Genomic DNA, 18282 nt, shown 5'->3' with positions numbered 1-18282 from the left:
GTCTTCCTGAGTCCTCTATGAGCACAGGGCGCTCCCCCCAAACCCCACTGCTTACTACTTCCCCCCCCCCCATCAAGAATACTACCCCATATCCAAACACCAACCATATATTAACTTTTTATGAAGTCTGCTGGGGGGAAGGTGGGCTGCACTCACTTACTAGTGGATGACTTCTAGAGTTGAAGACTGAATTTGAACTGATGGTGGGCAGCACGTGAGCGGCACCTGCTGCCTGCCAGCGATACACTGGCCAATCAGCAGCAGTATCTGTGCGCTGCTAAAAGCTGATTGGCTAGTGTGACATGCAGACCAGACGCAGGACTAGGAACTGGGAGCCCGCAGCCTGTATGCGATGGGGGGTAGGGGGCTGGGAGAACACAAGTGGGCGGGCCAGCCTCAATGCCCAAATAAACTGTTGTGCAGCAGAGTCAGAGATGACGTAGACATAGGGGGTGGGGCCTTCCATGTGCTCCGGACCCCTCTGTGCCGCGGACCCCATAGCAACAGTGTGGTACAGTGTGGTACGCCTGATGACCTGCTACAGATAAAGGCAGGGTGCCCCAAGTGCAGAACTTATCCCAAAAATCTAGAATGGGAGTGACATTGAGAGGGCGGAAAGTGCTGGACTCTTTTGTTATGTGAATACCCAAATACTTAAAGTGGAGAACAATTGGTAGGTCCTGAATTTGGCCAATCTGCTACATATAAGGGAAAAAGCGAGGATTAAGCCCAGTTGATACATAATCTTGAATACCTTCCGAAGTCATTAACGAACTCCATTGCTCGAGGGAGAGTATCTTCCACCCGAGACATAAATAATATCATGTCGTCTACATATAGACCCACTCTATTTTCTCTATCTCCTATTTTAATGCCGTAGTACATTTAGTCTTGGCGTAGACGGATGTCCAGTAGTTCAATAGCTACTGCAAATAACAGAGGGGATAAAAGGCATCCCTGTCTTGTGCCCCTGCCTAAACTAAAGTATGAGGAGTGCGTCCCATATACTGATATATTAGATCTTGGACTTTTGTATAAGATCAAGACCCATTTAAGAAAAGCAGGTCCGAAACCAAAACATCTTAAAGCAGTAAGCAGGTATGGCCACTTCAGTGAGTCAAAGGCCTTGGTGGCATCCAAAGACGCCAAGGCCCACGACTGTTGCTGACGGAGCCTAATTGGAGTCACCACCTGCACCCATCTAATATTTTCAGATGTGGACTTGCTGGGCATAAAACCTGATTGGTCAGGATGCATAATACTGAGAATACACTTTTTCAGCCTGGTCGCTAGTATTTTATAGTCTAGATTCAGTAGAGAAATCGGGCAATGTGATCCACACCAGGGTTTTTATCTGGTTTGAGGATAACTACTATAGTGGCATCATATAGTGATGGGGGCATGTGTCCCGAAGAGAAAGCTGCATCAAACATTCTCTTCACAGGCTCCACGAGGGATTCTGAATATCTAGCATATACTTCCAATAGAATACCATCTGGGCCTGAGGAATAGCTACAGAAATTTCTTCAATGGTGATCGGAGAGTCTAACATAAGGACATCATCTGATGACAATTTAGGCATCATCAAATCAGACAAATACTGCTTGTTACTCTGTGGAGTTTGTTCCGCCTGGGATTCATACAGTCCCTGGTAGAATTCCAGAAATCACTGGGCAAAGGCCATGGTCTCAAGGAGAACACCTATAATTTGATGTTTTGCTGAGTCTCAACTTGGAGCGCACATGTGTTAAGAGTTTATCTAGTGAAGGACCCCTCCTTAGTGATGAAGGGCTTTCAGAGTTCATAAAGAAGTAACCATTGTGATAATCATAGAGGACTGCAGGCCTAGAAGCAACTTTCCAGATACTATACATCTCTGATCCTCACAAGACCTTCTTCTCTACTATCTTCTTATCTCCTTTTCCCACAATCATCTCCAAAATCTCTCACGTGCATCCCCTATACTCTGGAACTCTTTATCCCAACATATCAGACTCTCACTTACAGTGGAATTCTTCAAATGAAACGTAAAACTTAAAGGGAACCTGTCACCAGTTTTATGGTGTCCTAACTAAGGGCAACATAAATAAGTTTGACCCAGTCAATCTGCCAACATCTTGTAATAAAAAGCTCCAGCTGATAATGATGAGTCATGAATATTTATGAGTTCCTGACTCTCCCCGCCTACCTGCTGCTGATTGACAGTTTTTTTTTCCATATGAATCAGCAGCAGGTGGGCAGGGGAGTGGCTATATCTCTGAATTAAATAAACGCTGGATTCAATGACATCACGCTGGACTCAAATCAGCTCATTAGCATGTGGCATCTTTGTGTGTATATTATGAGGTAACCATCTGTCACACCAGTAACTGAATACATCTAAGGCACTTTTTAGTAGGTAATGATTGTATATAATTAGTTAGATGATAATCAAATATCCACATGACAGGTTCCCTTTAAGCCTACAACCTACAGTAATCCTACTGCCACTATACCACATGTTTGCGGGAAGGGCCATGTCTCCTTCTTTACCAGTTTGTAACTTGTCTTCTTCATGCTTATTGCAATAGTTTTGAATTATATATGTATACCCATTTTCATATGTACAGTGCCATGGAATGAATGGTGCTTTAATAAATAATAATTTGATTCCAACTAGACCATGATTTTTCATGTTGGTGACAGATAACTACTAATAAGGACCAATGGCTCTGGCCTACCCACTGAGCCATTTCTTACCTGTGCCAATATCTGTAGAAATGTCTTCCTCCTTACACTGGTGAACACTCACAATGTGCATTCCTTCTTCCTCCAGATCTTCAACTTTAATAACAAAAAAGTCATGTTCCTGCCAAATAAAGATGACAAGTTGATATAGAAGTACTTGGAGAAGATGCAGCTTGATACTTGCCTAGATCTCAACTCATCTACCTGATGATCCATTTGGAAATTGTGATCTTCTTCTTGAAAGTCCTGAGAATAAGTAGGACTGGGATATCTCTCTAGTGCAGGTCTGTCAGTAGAACCATCTATATAAGGCACATACAGTCAGTGAATATTTTCTCTATATGTAATAATCAGATGATGTTCTTTAAAATAAAAGTTTCCCCTTACCTGTTAAAGTAAGGGGTTGATAAGTCTCCATCATTACATCCTTATAAAGATCTTTGCATTCTTCTAAATACTGCCACTCTTTCGTGGAGAAATAAACAGAACCATCCTGACATCTTATAGGAACCTGGCATACATGAATACAGTCATCATCCAGACACCTCCCGTGTTGTTACTGTATAACGCTCTAACATTTCTCACCTTTCCAGTTAGAAGGTGAACAATCTTGTTGGCCAGCTCAAGGATCCTCTGCTGATTGTCTCTTTCAAATACCAATGAATAAGGGGGATGCACAGTAATTGGGCTCTGGTTCATGTTCCATCCTACTGACATACTGGAATGGCCGCTAGGGCTTAAAAAGTCACCATATGTTTTTTTTTCTGCTGTATACTCCTGTATATGAAGAAACACTGATAGATATTGCTATACAAATAAGTGTCTCTGGAATGACATTCATGCTCAGTGTTAATGGCCCTCTAATGGTTTGGACATTAGCTTACAGGGTAGCTACATACAGGTGGCCCTAGCCCAGGGATGGGCAAACTCGGCCCTCCAGCTGTTTTAAAACTACAAATCCCATCATGTCCTGCTGATAGCTGTAGGCAGCTTAGGAATGATGGGATTTGTAGTTTTACAACAGCTGGAGGGCCGAGTTTGCCCATCCCTGCCCTAGACAGTCAATTTTCTGCCTTATGGAGGAGAGCTATTTAGCTCACTTTCCCCACAATCACTGTCTTTATAACTTCCTACACCAACTGGATCTCCACAAAGTGAAGCACCACCCAAGATATATATTTTCAAAAAGTCCTCACCTCTTCATTCATGCCAAGGAATATCATAATATAATTCAAACTCTCACCTCTCCAGTAAGCAGATGGATAATCTTCAGTATGAGATTCAGTATCCTTGTGGTTACGTCATCCCTGTCCATCTTTAAAGGGTCTGAAATTTGGATCATTTTATGAACATAATTTAACTGGGATGCAGATGAATTGGAACCTGAATGGTAAAAATATATAGATGCTAAAATGCTAAAAAGTTGCCTGCGAACATCATGTTTAGTGAAAGCCTCTCACTAATTGAGACTTTTCTGAACTCTGTTTTGCATACACTGGAATATCAGCTGGACAGTAAAGCCTTATATGTATATGTGCAACTCCACTTACATTGAAGTCGTGGTCCGAAAAAACAACTATATAAGATGTGAAACTCAGCAGCAGGAGCTCAACATTTCCTCTTCTCCATACAGGAGGTGACAACATATCCACAGTTTAATGAAATTAATGGGGGGGGGGGGGGGGGGGGAGCAAACCTCCAAAAAAGTGGTGTGTATCTTTCAATTATTTTAGACCATTTATAGGGGCTCCTTGAGTATTTATTCAATGACAACATTTTGTATTTCTATCTAGTGAATTAAATTTTGTGTGGGGATAAGTATTTGCCAATTAAAATCAGAATGATACCCTGGAGAGGAGTCCTCTTTAAAAGCATAAGCCAACACTGTCTTGGACCCTGTTGGGACTCGCACCAGTCCTAATATTGATGCGGCCACTGCACTGTTTTAGCACTGTGTTCCCTTCATAGGTCCATGCAAGTGCCATGAGGCCATGTCACAAATAATGTTTTGGATACTTACAGGGGCATTTCAGCATAAAAAATGTACTTACTGAACCCTCCCTGCTACCGTTCCGACGGTGTCGGGGTACCCGCTGATCTCCACTTCCTTCTCCTGCTTCACTGTGGCAAGTAATGGCTGTAAATGCTGCACAGCCAGTGTTTGGCCAAGTGGTAATCCCAGGAATTTCCTGCCTTGTTGAAACTGGAGCAGAAACTGGGGCGCAGCAGGGACCTGGGCACTGTCAGAACAGCAGCTGTGTGCGGGATCGGTGAAGTAAATATCATTTTTCTTTTACTTACAGCATGAGAAAACACTATGTTAGCTGCAATATCCCTTTAAAATGTTGTATAATATATAAAAGTGTGTTTTCTTTTCCCCATTACAAAGGTATAGACAATAAAGGGAGCTTGGTCACTCAGTCCACCAAGTAAGAGCTTTCCTTTTATATATGACTAGTCACCATTTCTCTCAAAAATAGCCCCCAAGAGTTTGCACACTTTTCTCCAAAGGGACACTGAAAAATAAGAGGTGGAATCTGACTGGCTGCTCTGGTGAACTACTTGACTGCTTCTTCACGCCAGTTTTGAAACATTTTACCTGGGTTATCTGGTGGGATACATTTTCTTCTTTTAGAAATGGGGCAAAATGGTTAATATCGTTGCAGATGCTGTTCCAACACTTACCGAAGCTCCATTTCCAGGTTCCAACTGGACATAGAAGAAATGGTAAGAGATGGCCACTGAATAATCATTGGCTGCTGAGGTGACCTGCCTCAGCCAGTTATTGGCTGAGCAGGCAAAAAATGTATCCCACCGGACAACACCTGTATGTTTATACAGAAATGAACACCTGGTAGCACAATGATACAATGTAAAAAAAGAGTTATAAAAAATTAATGACTAACCAATGGCAATATGGGGCACTTTTCAATATGGTTATTACTTACCTGAATAGATAGATCCAGAACTTTCCTCAACCTTACACGCCTTATCTCCAAGCATATGTATAGTCTCTTCATCCTCTACATTCTCGACTTTAACAACAATGGAGTCTTCACCCTGATTCACATATACAACTAATAATGCACAACCCACATAAAGATCATATAATAGTCTTCAAGCTGGTAACTGGTGAGAGCTCCATTTACCTGATGATATTTTGTGACATTCTGATCTTCTTCTGAACAATCCTGAGATCTGGGAAATAGTTCTGGCATAGTTCTCTTCCTTGATCCATCTATAGAAACAAACAGTGACCTGATAGATTATGCTATGATTAAACTTTAGGAAGTATTTAAATGAGCGTTCTCTCTGAAAGAAAGTCTCACCCAGTAATGCTAGGGGCTGATGAGTCCCAATCAAAACTTCCTTGTACAGTTCTTTATGTCCTTCTAAATACTCCCACTCTTCCATGGAGAAATAAACAGCGACATCCTGACACCTTACTGGAATCTGACACACATTATGACAATCACTGTCCAGGTTACATTATCCCTTACTGTTACAGTATACTGTCCCAGCCTTCCTCACCTCTCCAGTCAGCAGCTCAATGATCTTGTTGGTGAGGTCTAGGATCTTCTGGTCATTGTTAGTTGCAAGTATCTGCGCATGAGTTGAAGGCTCTGTGATGGAGCTCAGGGCACTGCTATATCCCTCTGACACACAAAGGCGACTTTTGGGTCTCAAATACTCACCAGATGAATTATTTACAATTATATAACCCTATAATGGGAGAGAGACAACGTTAAAGGCTATGATCCACTTTGAAATGCACTCCCCTTTAATTTTTTTTTTACACAAGTGCTACCTTAACAAATTTGCAAAGTTTCAGGCTTCCATCTTCATTGTGTTATTCATTTTCTGAAGCCCAGTTATGCAGTTTGCAAATTGCTCCAAGTTTGAGACTTGGCTCATAAGGTTGTTTTCAGTATGTGTAATACATGCTGGAAGTGATGTCTGTGTGTCCAGGATGCTGCCGCCTTCACTGACTCATGTATCAGTACAGCTTTATCCTGTACCAATTTCTCCTTCTACGGTCAATGAAGGACTCTCACTTGTGCAGACAGACACAGATTCTGAGGAGTGTTTCATTTCTGAAGAGTTCTCTCCTCTCTCTACACTCATAGTAATTCACCCTTTTGTGCGTGCTTTCCTCAATATCTACATGCTGAGTGATAAGCTATCCCTCAAAACCTGGATGCTTTTCACCCTCCCCATGCTCTTCCATGTAAAAAACTGAGAAAACTGGATAGATTGGAGGCTTGGGCAAGACGGTGGCAGATGAAGGTTAACACTAACAAATGTAAGGTTATGCACATGGGAAGGAATAATGCAAGTCATCAGTACATACTAAATGGTAAAACACTGGGTAACACTGACAAGGAAAAGGACCTAGGAATTTTAGTGAATGGCAAACTAAATTGTAAAAACCAGTGTCGGGCAGCTGCTGCCAAGGCCAATAAGATAATGAGTTGCATCAAAAGGGGCATAGATACCCATGATGAGAACATAGTCCTACCACTTTACAAATCGCTAGTCAGACCACACATGGAGTACTGTGTACAGTTCTGGGCTCCTGTGAACAAGGCAGACATAGCAGAGCTGCAGAGGGTTCAGAGGAGGGCAACTAAAGTAATAACTGGAATGGGAGGACTATAGTTCCCTGAAAGATTATCAAAATTAGGGTTATTCACTTTAGAAAAAAGGGGAGATCTAATAACTATGTATACATATATCAGCGGTCAGTACAGAGTAGGGTTGTCACAATACCAAAATTTTGATTCGATTTCAATACCATAAAAATAGTATTGCGATACTCAATACCACGCAAAAAAAAGAAAACACAAAAAAAGCCACGTGCATTAAGCATTTTATGGAACGTCCTATCCTAACAGTCCTATCCTATTTTTTGGTGGGACAAGGTGCCAAAAAAATGGCAAATAGATTATTATTATTTTTTTTTTCTGTTACCGCGTTCACTGCCTAGGAGATATTTTTTAATATTTTAATAGTTTGGACATGACGATATGTAATACGTTTATTTATTTATTTTTTATATGTAAAATTGGGAAAGGGGGTGATTTATACTTAATGGGAGATGGGATGACAGGATGAACTGGATGTATGGATGTCTTTTTTCAGGCTTATAAACTGTGGGGCACATTTATTAAGACCAGCATTTTAGCCTCTTCATAACTTTGGCGGATCTTCCGCCAGTTTTAAATGTAAGACCGGCCCGTCCCCTTCCCCACCACATCCACTTTTTTACACCTGGCGTGAGCGGGGGAAAGTCACAGATTGCCGTTGAGCTGCAATCTGCGCCTGAAATACGCCTAATATATGTGTATTTCAGCATCATAAATGACCCCTATTTTACTATGTTAATACAGACAGTCTCTAACCTAGTCACATGCCTAACAGAGATAAGTGACATCATGTGACGTAATTTCCAGAATGTCTCAAAGTCTCACCTGCCCACTCAGCAGGAAGGTGATCTCCTGGATAACATCTAACATCCTCTCTATAATCTTGTTCCTTACTTCCATCGTCAGTGGATCATTCAAGGAAAGAAAGACTGGATTGTGACGTAATGTATGGAGAGGATTTACCTGGATCGATCCTGTACTGCAAGAACACAGAAGGAAGAGTAGTCAATATATCCTGGATGAATCCCTGGAGAGGACTAAAACGTTGTACGGACATGAGTGAATAAAACATCACTGTTTTCACTGAATTGCTTGGAGTGCCGTGAATTCTACTTTTACTGCTTATGGTTCCTTGGTCTAGGACAGGGTTTCTCAACTCCGGTCCTTGGGACCCACCTACCAGTCATGTTTTCAGGATTTTCTCAACATAGATCTATCGATCTATCTATCATGTGACAGACCAAGTGGAAAGGTTGTGAATGGAGTCTACATTTTGCCTAGATTTCTAACCTCATCTTTGTAAGGCTTCTTTCACATCTGCGCTTTCCCTTTCCGCTATTGAGATCAGTCACGAAACGGATCACCAGAATGCATTCCGTTCCGTTGGGCTGCGTCCCTATTGCAGACAAAATAACACTGCAAGCAACGTTTTTCTGCCGACGTTGTGGTGTGGAGCAAGACGGATCCGTCACAACTCACAATGTAAATCAATGGTGGCAGATCCGTTTTCTCGGACACAAAAGAAAATGCATCCGTCCCCTATTGACTTACAATAATTTAAGAGACTGATCCGTCTTGGCTATTTTAGAGATAATACAACCGGATCTGTTCATAATAGATGCTGGTGTGAAAGAAGCCCAAGTCAACCTGGTAGTAGAGCCTGGATTGCAAGAGCTGGGCAAAGGAAGGGCAAGGTCCCACTCCACTGACTCCATTCATCAGTTTGGACTGGCTCATTAGGAGTACCTGGGTGAGGTCTATAAGAAAGGTCTGAGCCTCTCATTTAGGGTGCATTCACACGACCATATGTATTTTGCGGTCCGCAAAAGGTGGATCCACAAAAAATACGGATAACATCTTTGTTGCATTGTTTTTTTTTTTGTAACAATGCCTGTTCTTGTCAGCAAGCCTGGGGAAAGGAGCAGGTGCTGTGAAGCTGGGAGAACACAGACGTAAACATATCAGGTTGTATGGACTGCAATGTTGATGATTTTTCCATGTGGTGCCAGGTACTAGGCCTGCACTGTGTAGTCAGTGCTGGACAAGCAAAGGTTTCAGTGCTGGACAAGTTTAATTTTAACCCCATAATAAAACTGTCTGCAGTCAGTTTCAACAAAGCTGCCATGTGGATTGCAACTTATTGAATGCCTGCTACAGAGAGAGACGTCTATCCCAGGAGACAATCGTTCCGCTACCTAATCCCTTACAATATAAATTCCTTGTCATTTACATTCTGATTTGTATCCACTGGCACATACATATCCCTTTATTTTTAGTCACGTATTCTTAAAAGAGTTAACCGAGACAAAAAAATGTCCCCCATATGCCCGGGCCCCTCACACTGAATATACTTACCTCTCTCTCCGTGCCGCTCCTGGTCCCTGCAATGTTGCTTCTCCCCGCGCACGGATGGAAACAGTATGCTAGGGAGGCTCGTCCCCGTCACCGCCTGTCATTGGCTGCTCGTCCCCAACACCGGATGTTTTCATCCGCGCACGGGGAAAAATAGCAGCGGCGGAGCATTGCATTGCACAAATTAAGTATATTCAGTGTGAGGGGTCCGGGAATACGGGGGACATTTTTTTGTATCAGATAACCCCTTTAAAGTTAGGTAAATAGATCAGGACATAGAAGACTAGGTAATGTCAGCCAGGCAGATTTACGCCCATGCCAACAGACATAGGATGATGAGTAGAATTGACGTATTAACGCAGACCCTGAAAAGTTTGTTAGAAGTGCTAAGATACATGCTGAAGTTCACCTCAAACGTGAAGGACATTATATTTGCCTATATAAATGACCCACCTTGCCACTGTGACTCCAGAATCTGGTAATAATGGCCACCTTCCACTTCTCTGTTGCTGCGTTAGGAAGTGTAGATGGTTCTCAGCTCCTATATTTGTAACTTTAGGCTGACTGACCCGCAGATGAGACGAGTTGTGATTGCTGTCTAATGAGTTCATTGGCTGTGTAGACCCCCTTTGATACCCTCTGAAATCTGTTTCCAGATTGTTGTTTACCTCTGTGATGGTTCCATAAAAACTGGACTTGCTCAAGTCTGTTGGGCCATGTCTAATGTCTAAATTTATCCTCATTTCACTATCTTCCACTTCCTCTACGTCATCCTCCTCCACATCATCACCCTCTTCTTCCACATCATCGGCTTCCACGTCTTCCTTCTCATCCATTGGAAAATAGACAGGATCAGCAGGTGGGCTTGTGCATTTTTTGTTATCATTTCCAGAACGTGTAAAACATTGTAAAGGTGGTAGTGGTACCATATTACACTGAATTCCAAAACTGCGCTGTGACAAGTGTCTGCACACTTGAATTCTTTTGCTGCTTCTGCGAATGAGATGATATGTTTGGATATTTTTATGCCTTTGACTTGGGAAATATTCAGTGTTAGTGCCAACAGTCTGAGTGGAAGAAGATCCATCTCGGGGAACAGATGAGTAAGAATGTTCAGTTAAAAAGTTGTTCTCACCCGTGGAGAAAAATGAGCTTTCAGGCATTAACATCAGCCTTTGGGCAAATGTCAACTCCTCTTCATTAAAGATATCTGCATTGAAGTGGGCAAAAGGATTTTTCTTCTTTTTTCTTCTCCGTATAAGTGAAGATGGTAATGCTTTTGGAAAAATTGAGGGAAAGGATGTTTTCTTAAGTAGTCGTGAACTTCCTCTAACTTCATAATCTTCTGGTCTAAAGTGTTTAGAGCAAATTCTGTAGGAGCCTTTTTTGGAATTTGAGATTTTCTCAGCCAGTTCGTCTATGTCACCGAGCTCCTGGCTCAACTGGAGAAGCCAGTTCTTAATGAGCTCAAATTCATGAGGAAAGGAATGGAGAATAACGTCATCATCTTTCTTCCAGTGATACCAACATCCGTGGACAAAGCAAGCTGGCATGCTTTTAACTGTCAAATGAAAGAGAATACATTTAATTATTTGTCTTTATTTCACTTTGAAAAGTATGGGTTATCACTTCTAATATGTGTGTTTTAGTACAAACTTGCATTTTCCATTAAAATGGGGTTGCCACATTTTGCTGAAATTTTAGACATAGCCTAATGCCAAATATAAAAGCATGTGATACTGTAAAACAGATTATACCTTACCCTGGCAGCCATGTTAAAAGCCACCCACCCCTCCCTGTGCTGCCCATGGGTCGCCTGAGTAATCAATGAATGCAGTGGTTGTGCACAAGTAATTTTCCCATGTTACTGCCTCTTCCGCACTGGTGCTGAAAGCCTTAAGTGTATATGCAGCAAAACCTCTTGTATCTGCACATGTGCAGAAGGCTTTCAGAGCCAGCGCAGACGAGTAGGCAGCTAGGGTGGTAGACTCGTGGGTGACCTATGTGACACCGCTATCCTGGGAGCTATGGATGCAGCCACTGGACCATTGTTCACATCTCATCAGGAATGGTGTCAGGTCCTATCTAAAGGGGTTCACAGAGAAAAAGAAAGAAATGCTATAAAATAAGAAAAACCTATACTCATCCGATAAATCCCCTGCTCTTCCAGTGCTCTTCATTTTCCTGTAACAGTGACATGCCTAACATCTACAAAACAGCCACATGCAATCACTAGCCACAGTGGTATGTGGAACAAGATAGCAGAGGCCAGTGATTGGCTGTAGTACTCACGTTAGTGAACAAAGACTAGTGGGGACCACCGGAGCAGAAGTGCAAAAATGGCAGGGGACTTATCAGGTCAGATTCTTTTGATGCTTTATAGTATTTCCACCATTTGGCCATTTCCATTCTCATATCAAAGCTATGCAAATTTGGTATTTCAGAACAATCGATGACAACCCGTTAAAGTGGTTGTCAAGCCTTTGCTAATTGATGGTATATCATCAGGATAGGCTATCAGCCTGAAACCCGGACAATTATCTGCTTTGTGTAGCTCTGGCTTTATAAGTACAAAGCACTATCAACCTGTAGTGGACGGTGCCTGTCAGTGGAGCGCTGCTCCCGCTGAAATCAATTGGAGAAGTGCTGCAGTGAAGAGCGCTGTCCATTGGCATGATGACAGTGCTATGTACTAGAGCTACACAACACAGATAATCGGCCAGGGTGCAGGCTGCCGGATCCTCAACAATCAGCTAGTGATAACCTATCCTTAGGATAGGCCATCAATTAAAGAAGGCTGAACAACTTTTTTATTAGCTGAATATTACTCAGTATTCCCAGAATAAAATTACCAACTGGCAGGACTACTAAAATGCTGGACTAATGTCCGTGGTCTAGGAGTCTTCCAGTGCTGTTCACCTCTGCTGAGACTGAGACCTTTGAAACAATGCTAAGATGATGCAGAACTGGCTGTACTTGTTAGCAGAATGACTGAGCGATAACGACCGCTTTACACTGCCACATACTTCCCAAATAGCATCATACCGTACTATACAGAGGTCATATATAACAAGACCATTGTATGTTGAAAATATGGTATCCTGAGGCCACTGTATCTTGAGGGATCACTGTATATATACACCAGGGCCGTGGAGTCGGTAGATAAATGATCCGACTCCAACTCCGACTCTGACTCCTCAGTTTTTGGTACTTTCGACTCCGACTCCTTTGTATTTAATATGCAAATGTCATTACCATGTCATTACCACAGAACTAATGGCTAGGAAGCCGCTGCCTTCTCCTTTGTGTGCTGATCTTCTGCTGAAGAGAGGGCAATGGGAGGATCCAGGAAGGGGCAGGGGAGGGGCATTTATTGTAAAACATGATTTCCCCAGTAGAATCCCATAGTCATGTTTAAAGTTTAAGCTAACAATCTGAGTTTACAAGTTTTTATAGCCTTAGCTGAATGACAGTAGTTTTTCAAATGGTTTACAGCTTCAGTCTTGAGCTATTGACCATCCTTTCCCTTCACTTATACAAGTGTCTCTAGTCCTGCAAAACACATATCTACTTAATCAGTGAGAGGCTCGGTTAACCATGGGCGCTGCGTTCCCTGTAACAGCGGAACACAACACAATGGAAAGTGTAAGTATTGCTGCTCCTTAACTGTGCATTGCGTGCTATATAGTGAAGCATATGAAAAGCATGCTTCTTCATGGTCACTTAACGTGTTCGTTTTGCGGTAGCGTGACGAACTGCATGCATTGGCCTTTATTCTTACAGTAGAGAAGTACCGTATTTTTCGCAAAAGTGGGGGAAAAATAGCAGTGTGTCTTATGGGGGCGAATGCTGCGACCGTCCGGTGAATAGGCTGAGAGGGAGGAGGGGCTGGGGGCCGGCGCCGAAAGGGAAGAGGGGCGGGTGGGCGGCGCCGAGAGGGAGGAGGGGCTGGGGGCCGGCGCTGAGAGGGAGGGAGGGCTGGGGGCCGGCATCTGTTTCTGTAATTGCACCGGGCCCCGCTGCCGTCACTGTATTCTACTACACCGGGCCCCGCTCACTGTAGTATATGGTAATCATATCTAACTTGTGGGTATTGTTAAAGTATTCCAATCATCTTAAATCTAGCGCTGTACTACTTACTACTAACTTCTTGGCACTCAGGAGGCCGGGCGGGCGCTTGTAACGTCACGCGCCTGCTCCGCCGACTTTATGAATGAAGCAGGCACCGGGCCCCGCTGCCATTACAGAAACAGATGCCGGCCCCCATTCACTACACAGGGACACTGTTATGGGGGGAATCTGTGGATGACACATAAGATAATATGCTATATATGTGTCATCCACAGATGTCCCCATAACAATGCAATCTACAGATGCCCCCACAATGATCCCCATAACAGTGCCATCCACATATGCCCCCATAACAGTGCCATCCACATATTCCCTTATAACAGTGCCATCTATAGATGCCCCCATAATAGTGTCATCCACAGACCACCATTTGTTTAAAACCCACCAAAATTTTTATTTTCTTATTTTCCTCCTCAAAAACATAGGTGCGTCTTATGGGCAGGTGCGTCTTATAGAGCGAAAAATACGGTAATTAATTATAACTTTTAGTGAATTGGGACATTTAAACTTGCTTTTTTAAAATTGTATTCCAATTTAAATCTAGTAGGAGTCGGAGTCGGTTCATTTTTTGCAGACTCCGACTCCAGGTACCCAAAATTGCCTCAGACTGCACAGCCCTGATATACACATATATAATCACAGATAATGTACGATGTATGATTCTACACAATGATCACACACAGTATTATATAGACATATGTGGCGAAACCAACCTCGCCACTGGGTTTTGGAGGGGGCTGTTTAAAAGCCTCTTGCCTCAGGATTATGGCCCATAGTAACTTTCAAACCCCTGAACCTATTCCAGGGAATTTTGGATAGGTTTGTCCCCCAAGTTATACTGTTTAAATTGATGTAAGTTATATGTATGGACAATGTAACCTCACAAAGTTATAACAACTTATAATAAGTGTAACTTGTCAGCTTGGGAGGAATATGCTGGGTGTGGTTCTATTGTCCCATTGTCCCATTGTGTGTTTAAATGGTGATGTCTGTCCTGTTGTCTCCACATGTGTATTGGTGACCTCCCCTTTGTCCTGAGAGATAATTGGATTGTCTTCGGTCGTCTCCCAGGCAGAGAGGAGGAAACCATGATGCATTGTGGGGATATGTTGTATCTGTTCTGTGTCGCAGTCTCCCTTCTGGTCCTCTAGGGGGCGGGAACGATTGGTTGCTGTATTTACATTGTGTGTGTTGTGAATTACTGATTGGTTGGATTTCAAAACCCTGTGGGCAGTACTATGTTTGGTTTTTTATCAATAAAAGAGGCTGTACTTGAAGTACAGTCAGAGCACTGCTTGACCCTCAACACGGAGCCTTGTCTCGTTATTGGGGGGATTCCCTGTATGCTGTTGGAGACTGATTGCCAGGAGTGTAAGCTGACGGATACGCTTTTCCTGTTCGTCTGCCGGCAGCTATTTGTGAGGTTCCAGTTTGGAGTGCTATTTAGTATCCAGTTCGGGAGTTTGGTGTTCTGCAGTAGCTGTGCCTGTCTCTCGGAAAGGGGCATATCGCCTAAACGGATCTTAACCCCTTGTCTGCTGAAACGGTCCGTTACAACATATATAATCACACCCAGTATATATAGATATATATAATCACACACAGTATATATAGACATATATAATCACACAGTATATATACACATATATACACATATATAATCACACACAGTATATATACACATATATAATCACACACAGATAACGTACAATGTATGATTCTACACAATGATGACACACAGTATATCTATACACATATATTCACACAGTGTATATACACATATAATCACACAGTATATATATATATATATATATATATTTGTGGTCATGGCTACAGCCAAGAGGTATCCGGAAAACCCTAGGGAGAAAACAGCGGGAACAACCTAACCCAGCTAGGCGTGTCTTAGCTGACCTCACTAAATGGCTTGTTGTGTGCCCTAAGCCATGATCGTGGGTAGGCCTATAAGTGGGCATACCCTGTGGAAATGAGAAGATAAGGGAGGGAGGGTGGGGCACCTGAAAACACACACCTGTGAGTGAGGGTGTGGCTCGTATATATGAAGAGCCTCCGCCCCTCCCACAAATGCAGGCTGACTAATCAGCCTTACCAACTTGTGGTCATGGCTACGGCCAAGAGGTATCCGGAAAACCCTAGGGAGAAAACAACGGGAACAACCTAACCCAGCTAGGCGTGTCTTAGCTGACCTCACTAAATGGCTTGTTGTGTGCCCTAAGCCATGATCGTGGGTAGGCCTATAAGTGGGCAAAAACCAAGCCAAGTAGGGTAGAAGAGGAATTTGAATGGCATGTACAAACTAATCCCCAAGCCAACTGCAAGGCATCCGGGATCTAGAGCGAAAATTCGGGGTATGTGAGGCAAGACCAGTAGGAAACCTACAACCCATCTTGTGGATGACAAGGCCAGAGACATGATGCTCAATATTGCGGATATTGCACAAAAGCGGAATGGAGGACCGAGAAAACGTTGTGAAATGGATCATAAAAACCAACTGAAACTTGTAAAGTTTGGTTCTAGTGTGAGTACTGGCAATGCCCTAGCGTCAGGAGATCATGGGACCAAAACCTAACTGCCTAGACTATGCAGGAATGAGGGCCAAAAAGAACCATGTAGATAGGAAGAGAATCCTTGAATAGTTACCCAGACAACAGCTATCCGCGCTTTGTTCTACTGTGCGCCCCTGAGAATTGTTTTTACGCTTGAGACGTGAAGACCGACCTACTATCTGAATCTTCTACCGTGAGAAAATGCTGGACCTTGTCCAAAATCCGATTCAGCGTGGTTGTAGGGAGTCGGAGGTTAGTGCGGCAAGAAGCTATGAAGCCATAATATACAAGATTCTGTCTATGCCCTCCCATGAGTGAGGGAATGCAATGCAATGAAGCTACTGGCGAAAATGAATTCCTGGTCGTGGTAAAAAGGCAAAGACTTTGCGTGGGGACCTGGTTGACAAGATATGATTGACTACAATCAGAGACTGAAATGCTAGAGCGAATTGCCCTACTTGTTCTTCCTCTGGCAGGACCTGAACGAAAGCATGAACAATTAAAGAAAGACGAAATATCTGCGTAAGACATGACAATAATGCTGTAGGGCGAACCGGACCAGTTTGCGGTCAAAACATAAAATGAGCGATCAACGTGGATTATTAGGGAAGCAGGTATGTATGCGATACATAGGGGCCATGGGGCCGAAGCAGTCGTCGGGCCCCCGAAGCCATGGGGCCGAAGCAGTCGTCGGCCCCCGAAGCCATAGGGCCGAAGCAGTCGTCGGGCCCCCGAAGCCATAGGGCCGAAGCAGTCGTCGGGCCCCCGAAGCCATAGGGCCGAAGCAGTCGTCGGGCCCCCGAAGCCATAGGGCCGAAGCAGTCGTCGGGCCCCCGAAGCCATGGGGCCGAAGCAGTCGTCGGGCCCCCGAAGCCATGGGGCTGAAGCAGTCCTCGGGCCCCCAAAGCCATGGATCAACATGGAGCGATCAACATGGATTATTAGGAAATTAGGGAAGCAGGTATGTGTGCGATACATAGGGGCCAGCCTAGATGCACAGATGGACAACCAACCAGGCAATCAGCCCAGCAGGACTGAAAACAGTCGTCGGGCCCCCGAAGCCATGGGGCCGAAGCAGGTCGTCGGGCCCCCGAAGCCATGGGGCCGAAGCAGGTCGTCGGGCCCCCGAAGCCATGGGGCCGAAGCAGGTCGTCGGTCCCCCGAAGCCATGGGGCCGAAGCAGGTCGTCGGGCCCCCGAAGCCATGGGGCCGAAGCAGGTCGTCGGGCCCCCGAAGCCATGGGGCCGAAGCAGGTCGTCGGGCCCCCGAAGCCATGGGGCCGAAGCAGGTCGTCGGGCCCCCGAAGCCATGGGGCCGAAGCAGTCGTCGGGCCCCCGAAGCCATGGATCAACATGGAGCGATCAACATGGATTATTAGGAAATTAGGGAATCAGGTATGTGTGCGATACATAGGGGCCAAATCAGCCTAGATGCACAGATGGACAACCAACCAGGCAATCAGCCCAGCTGGTTTGAAAACAGTCGTCGGGCCCCCGAAGCCATGGGGCCGAAGCAGTCGTCGGGCCCCCGAAGCCATGGGGCCGAAGCAGTCGTCGGGCCCCCGAAGCCATGGGGCCGAAGCAGTCGTCGGGCCCCCGAAGCCATGGGGCCGAAGCAGTCGTCGGGCCCCCGAAGCCATGGAGCCGAAGCAGGTCGTCGGGCCCCCGAAGCCATGGGGCCGAAGCAGGTCGTCGGGCCCCCGAAGCCATGGGGCCGAAGCAGGTCGTCGGGCCACCGAAGCCATGGGGCCGAAGCAGGTCGTCGGGCCCCCGAAGCCATGGGGCCGAAGCAGGTCGTCGGGCCCCCGAAGCCATGGGGCCGAAGCAGTCGTCGGGCCCCCGAAGCCATGGATCAACATGGAG

At 44.5% G+C, this 18282-nt stretch overlaps 1 protein-coding gene across 1 annotated transcript in view; it reads right to left on the bottom strand.

Annotated features, from left to right (window-relative positions):
- The window catches only part of LOC122941322 (zinc finger protein 551-like), a 30930-nt gene that overhangs the window by 3723 nt on the left and 8925 nt on the right, over window positions 1–18282 (bottom strand). Inside the window, exons 2-12 of the mRNA XM_044298450.1 lie at window positions 10179–11286; window positions 8199–8352; window positions 6259–6450; window positions 6057–6180; window positions 5877–5965; window positions 5676–5787; window positions 3971–4110; window positions 3313–3504; window positions 3115–3238; window positions 2932–3029; window positions 2740–2848 (exon numbers count right to left, since the gene is read on the bottom strand). Coding sequence (XP_044154385.1) covers window positions 2740–2848; window positions 2932–3029; window positions 3115–3238; window positions 3313–3504; window positions 3971–4110; window positions 5676–5787; window positions 5877–5965; window positions 6057–6180; window positions 6259–6450; window positions 8199–8352; window positions 10179–11278 — 2434 coding nt within the window. The 5' untranslated portion in view covers window positions 11279–11286. The remainder of the gene's footprint in view (window positions 1–2739; window positions 2849–2931; window positions 3030–3114; window positions 3239–3312; window positions 3505–3970; window positions 4111–5675; window positions 5788–5876; window positions 5966–6056; window positions 6181–6258; window positions 6451–8198; window positions 8353–10178; window positions 11287–18282) is intronic.

This window comes from Bufo gargarizans, chromosome 6 (assembly GCF_014858855.1).
Source record: "Bufo gargarizans isolate SCDJY-AF-19 chromosome 6, ASM1485885v1, whole genome shotgun sequence".
Classification (NCBI taxonomy): Eukaryota; Metazoa; Chordata; class Amphibia; order Anura; family Bufonidae; genus Bufo; species Bufo gargarizans.
This window is presented reverse-complemented; position numbering and strand designations above follow the sequence as displayed.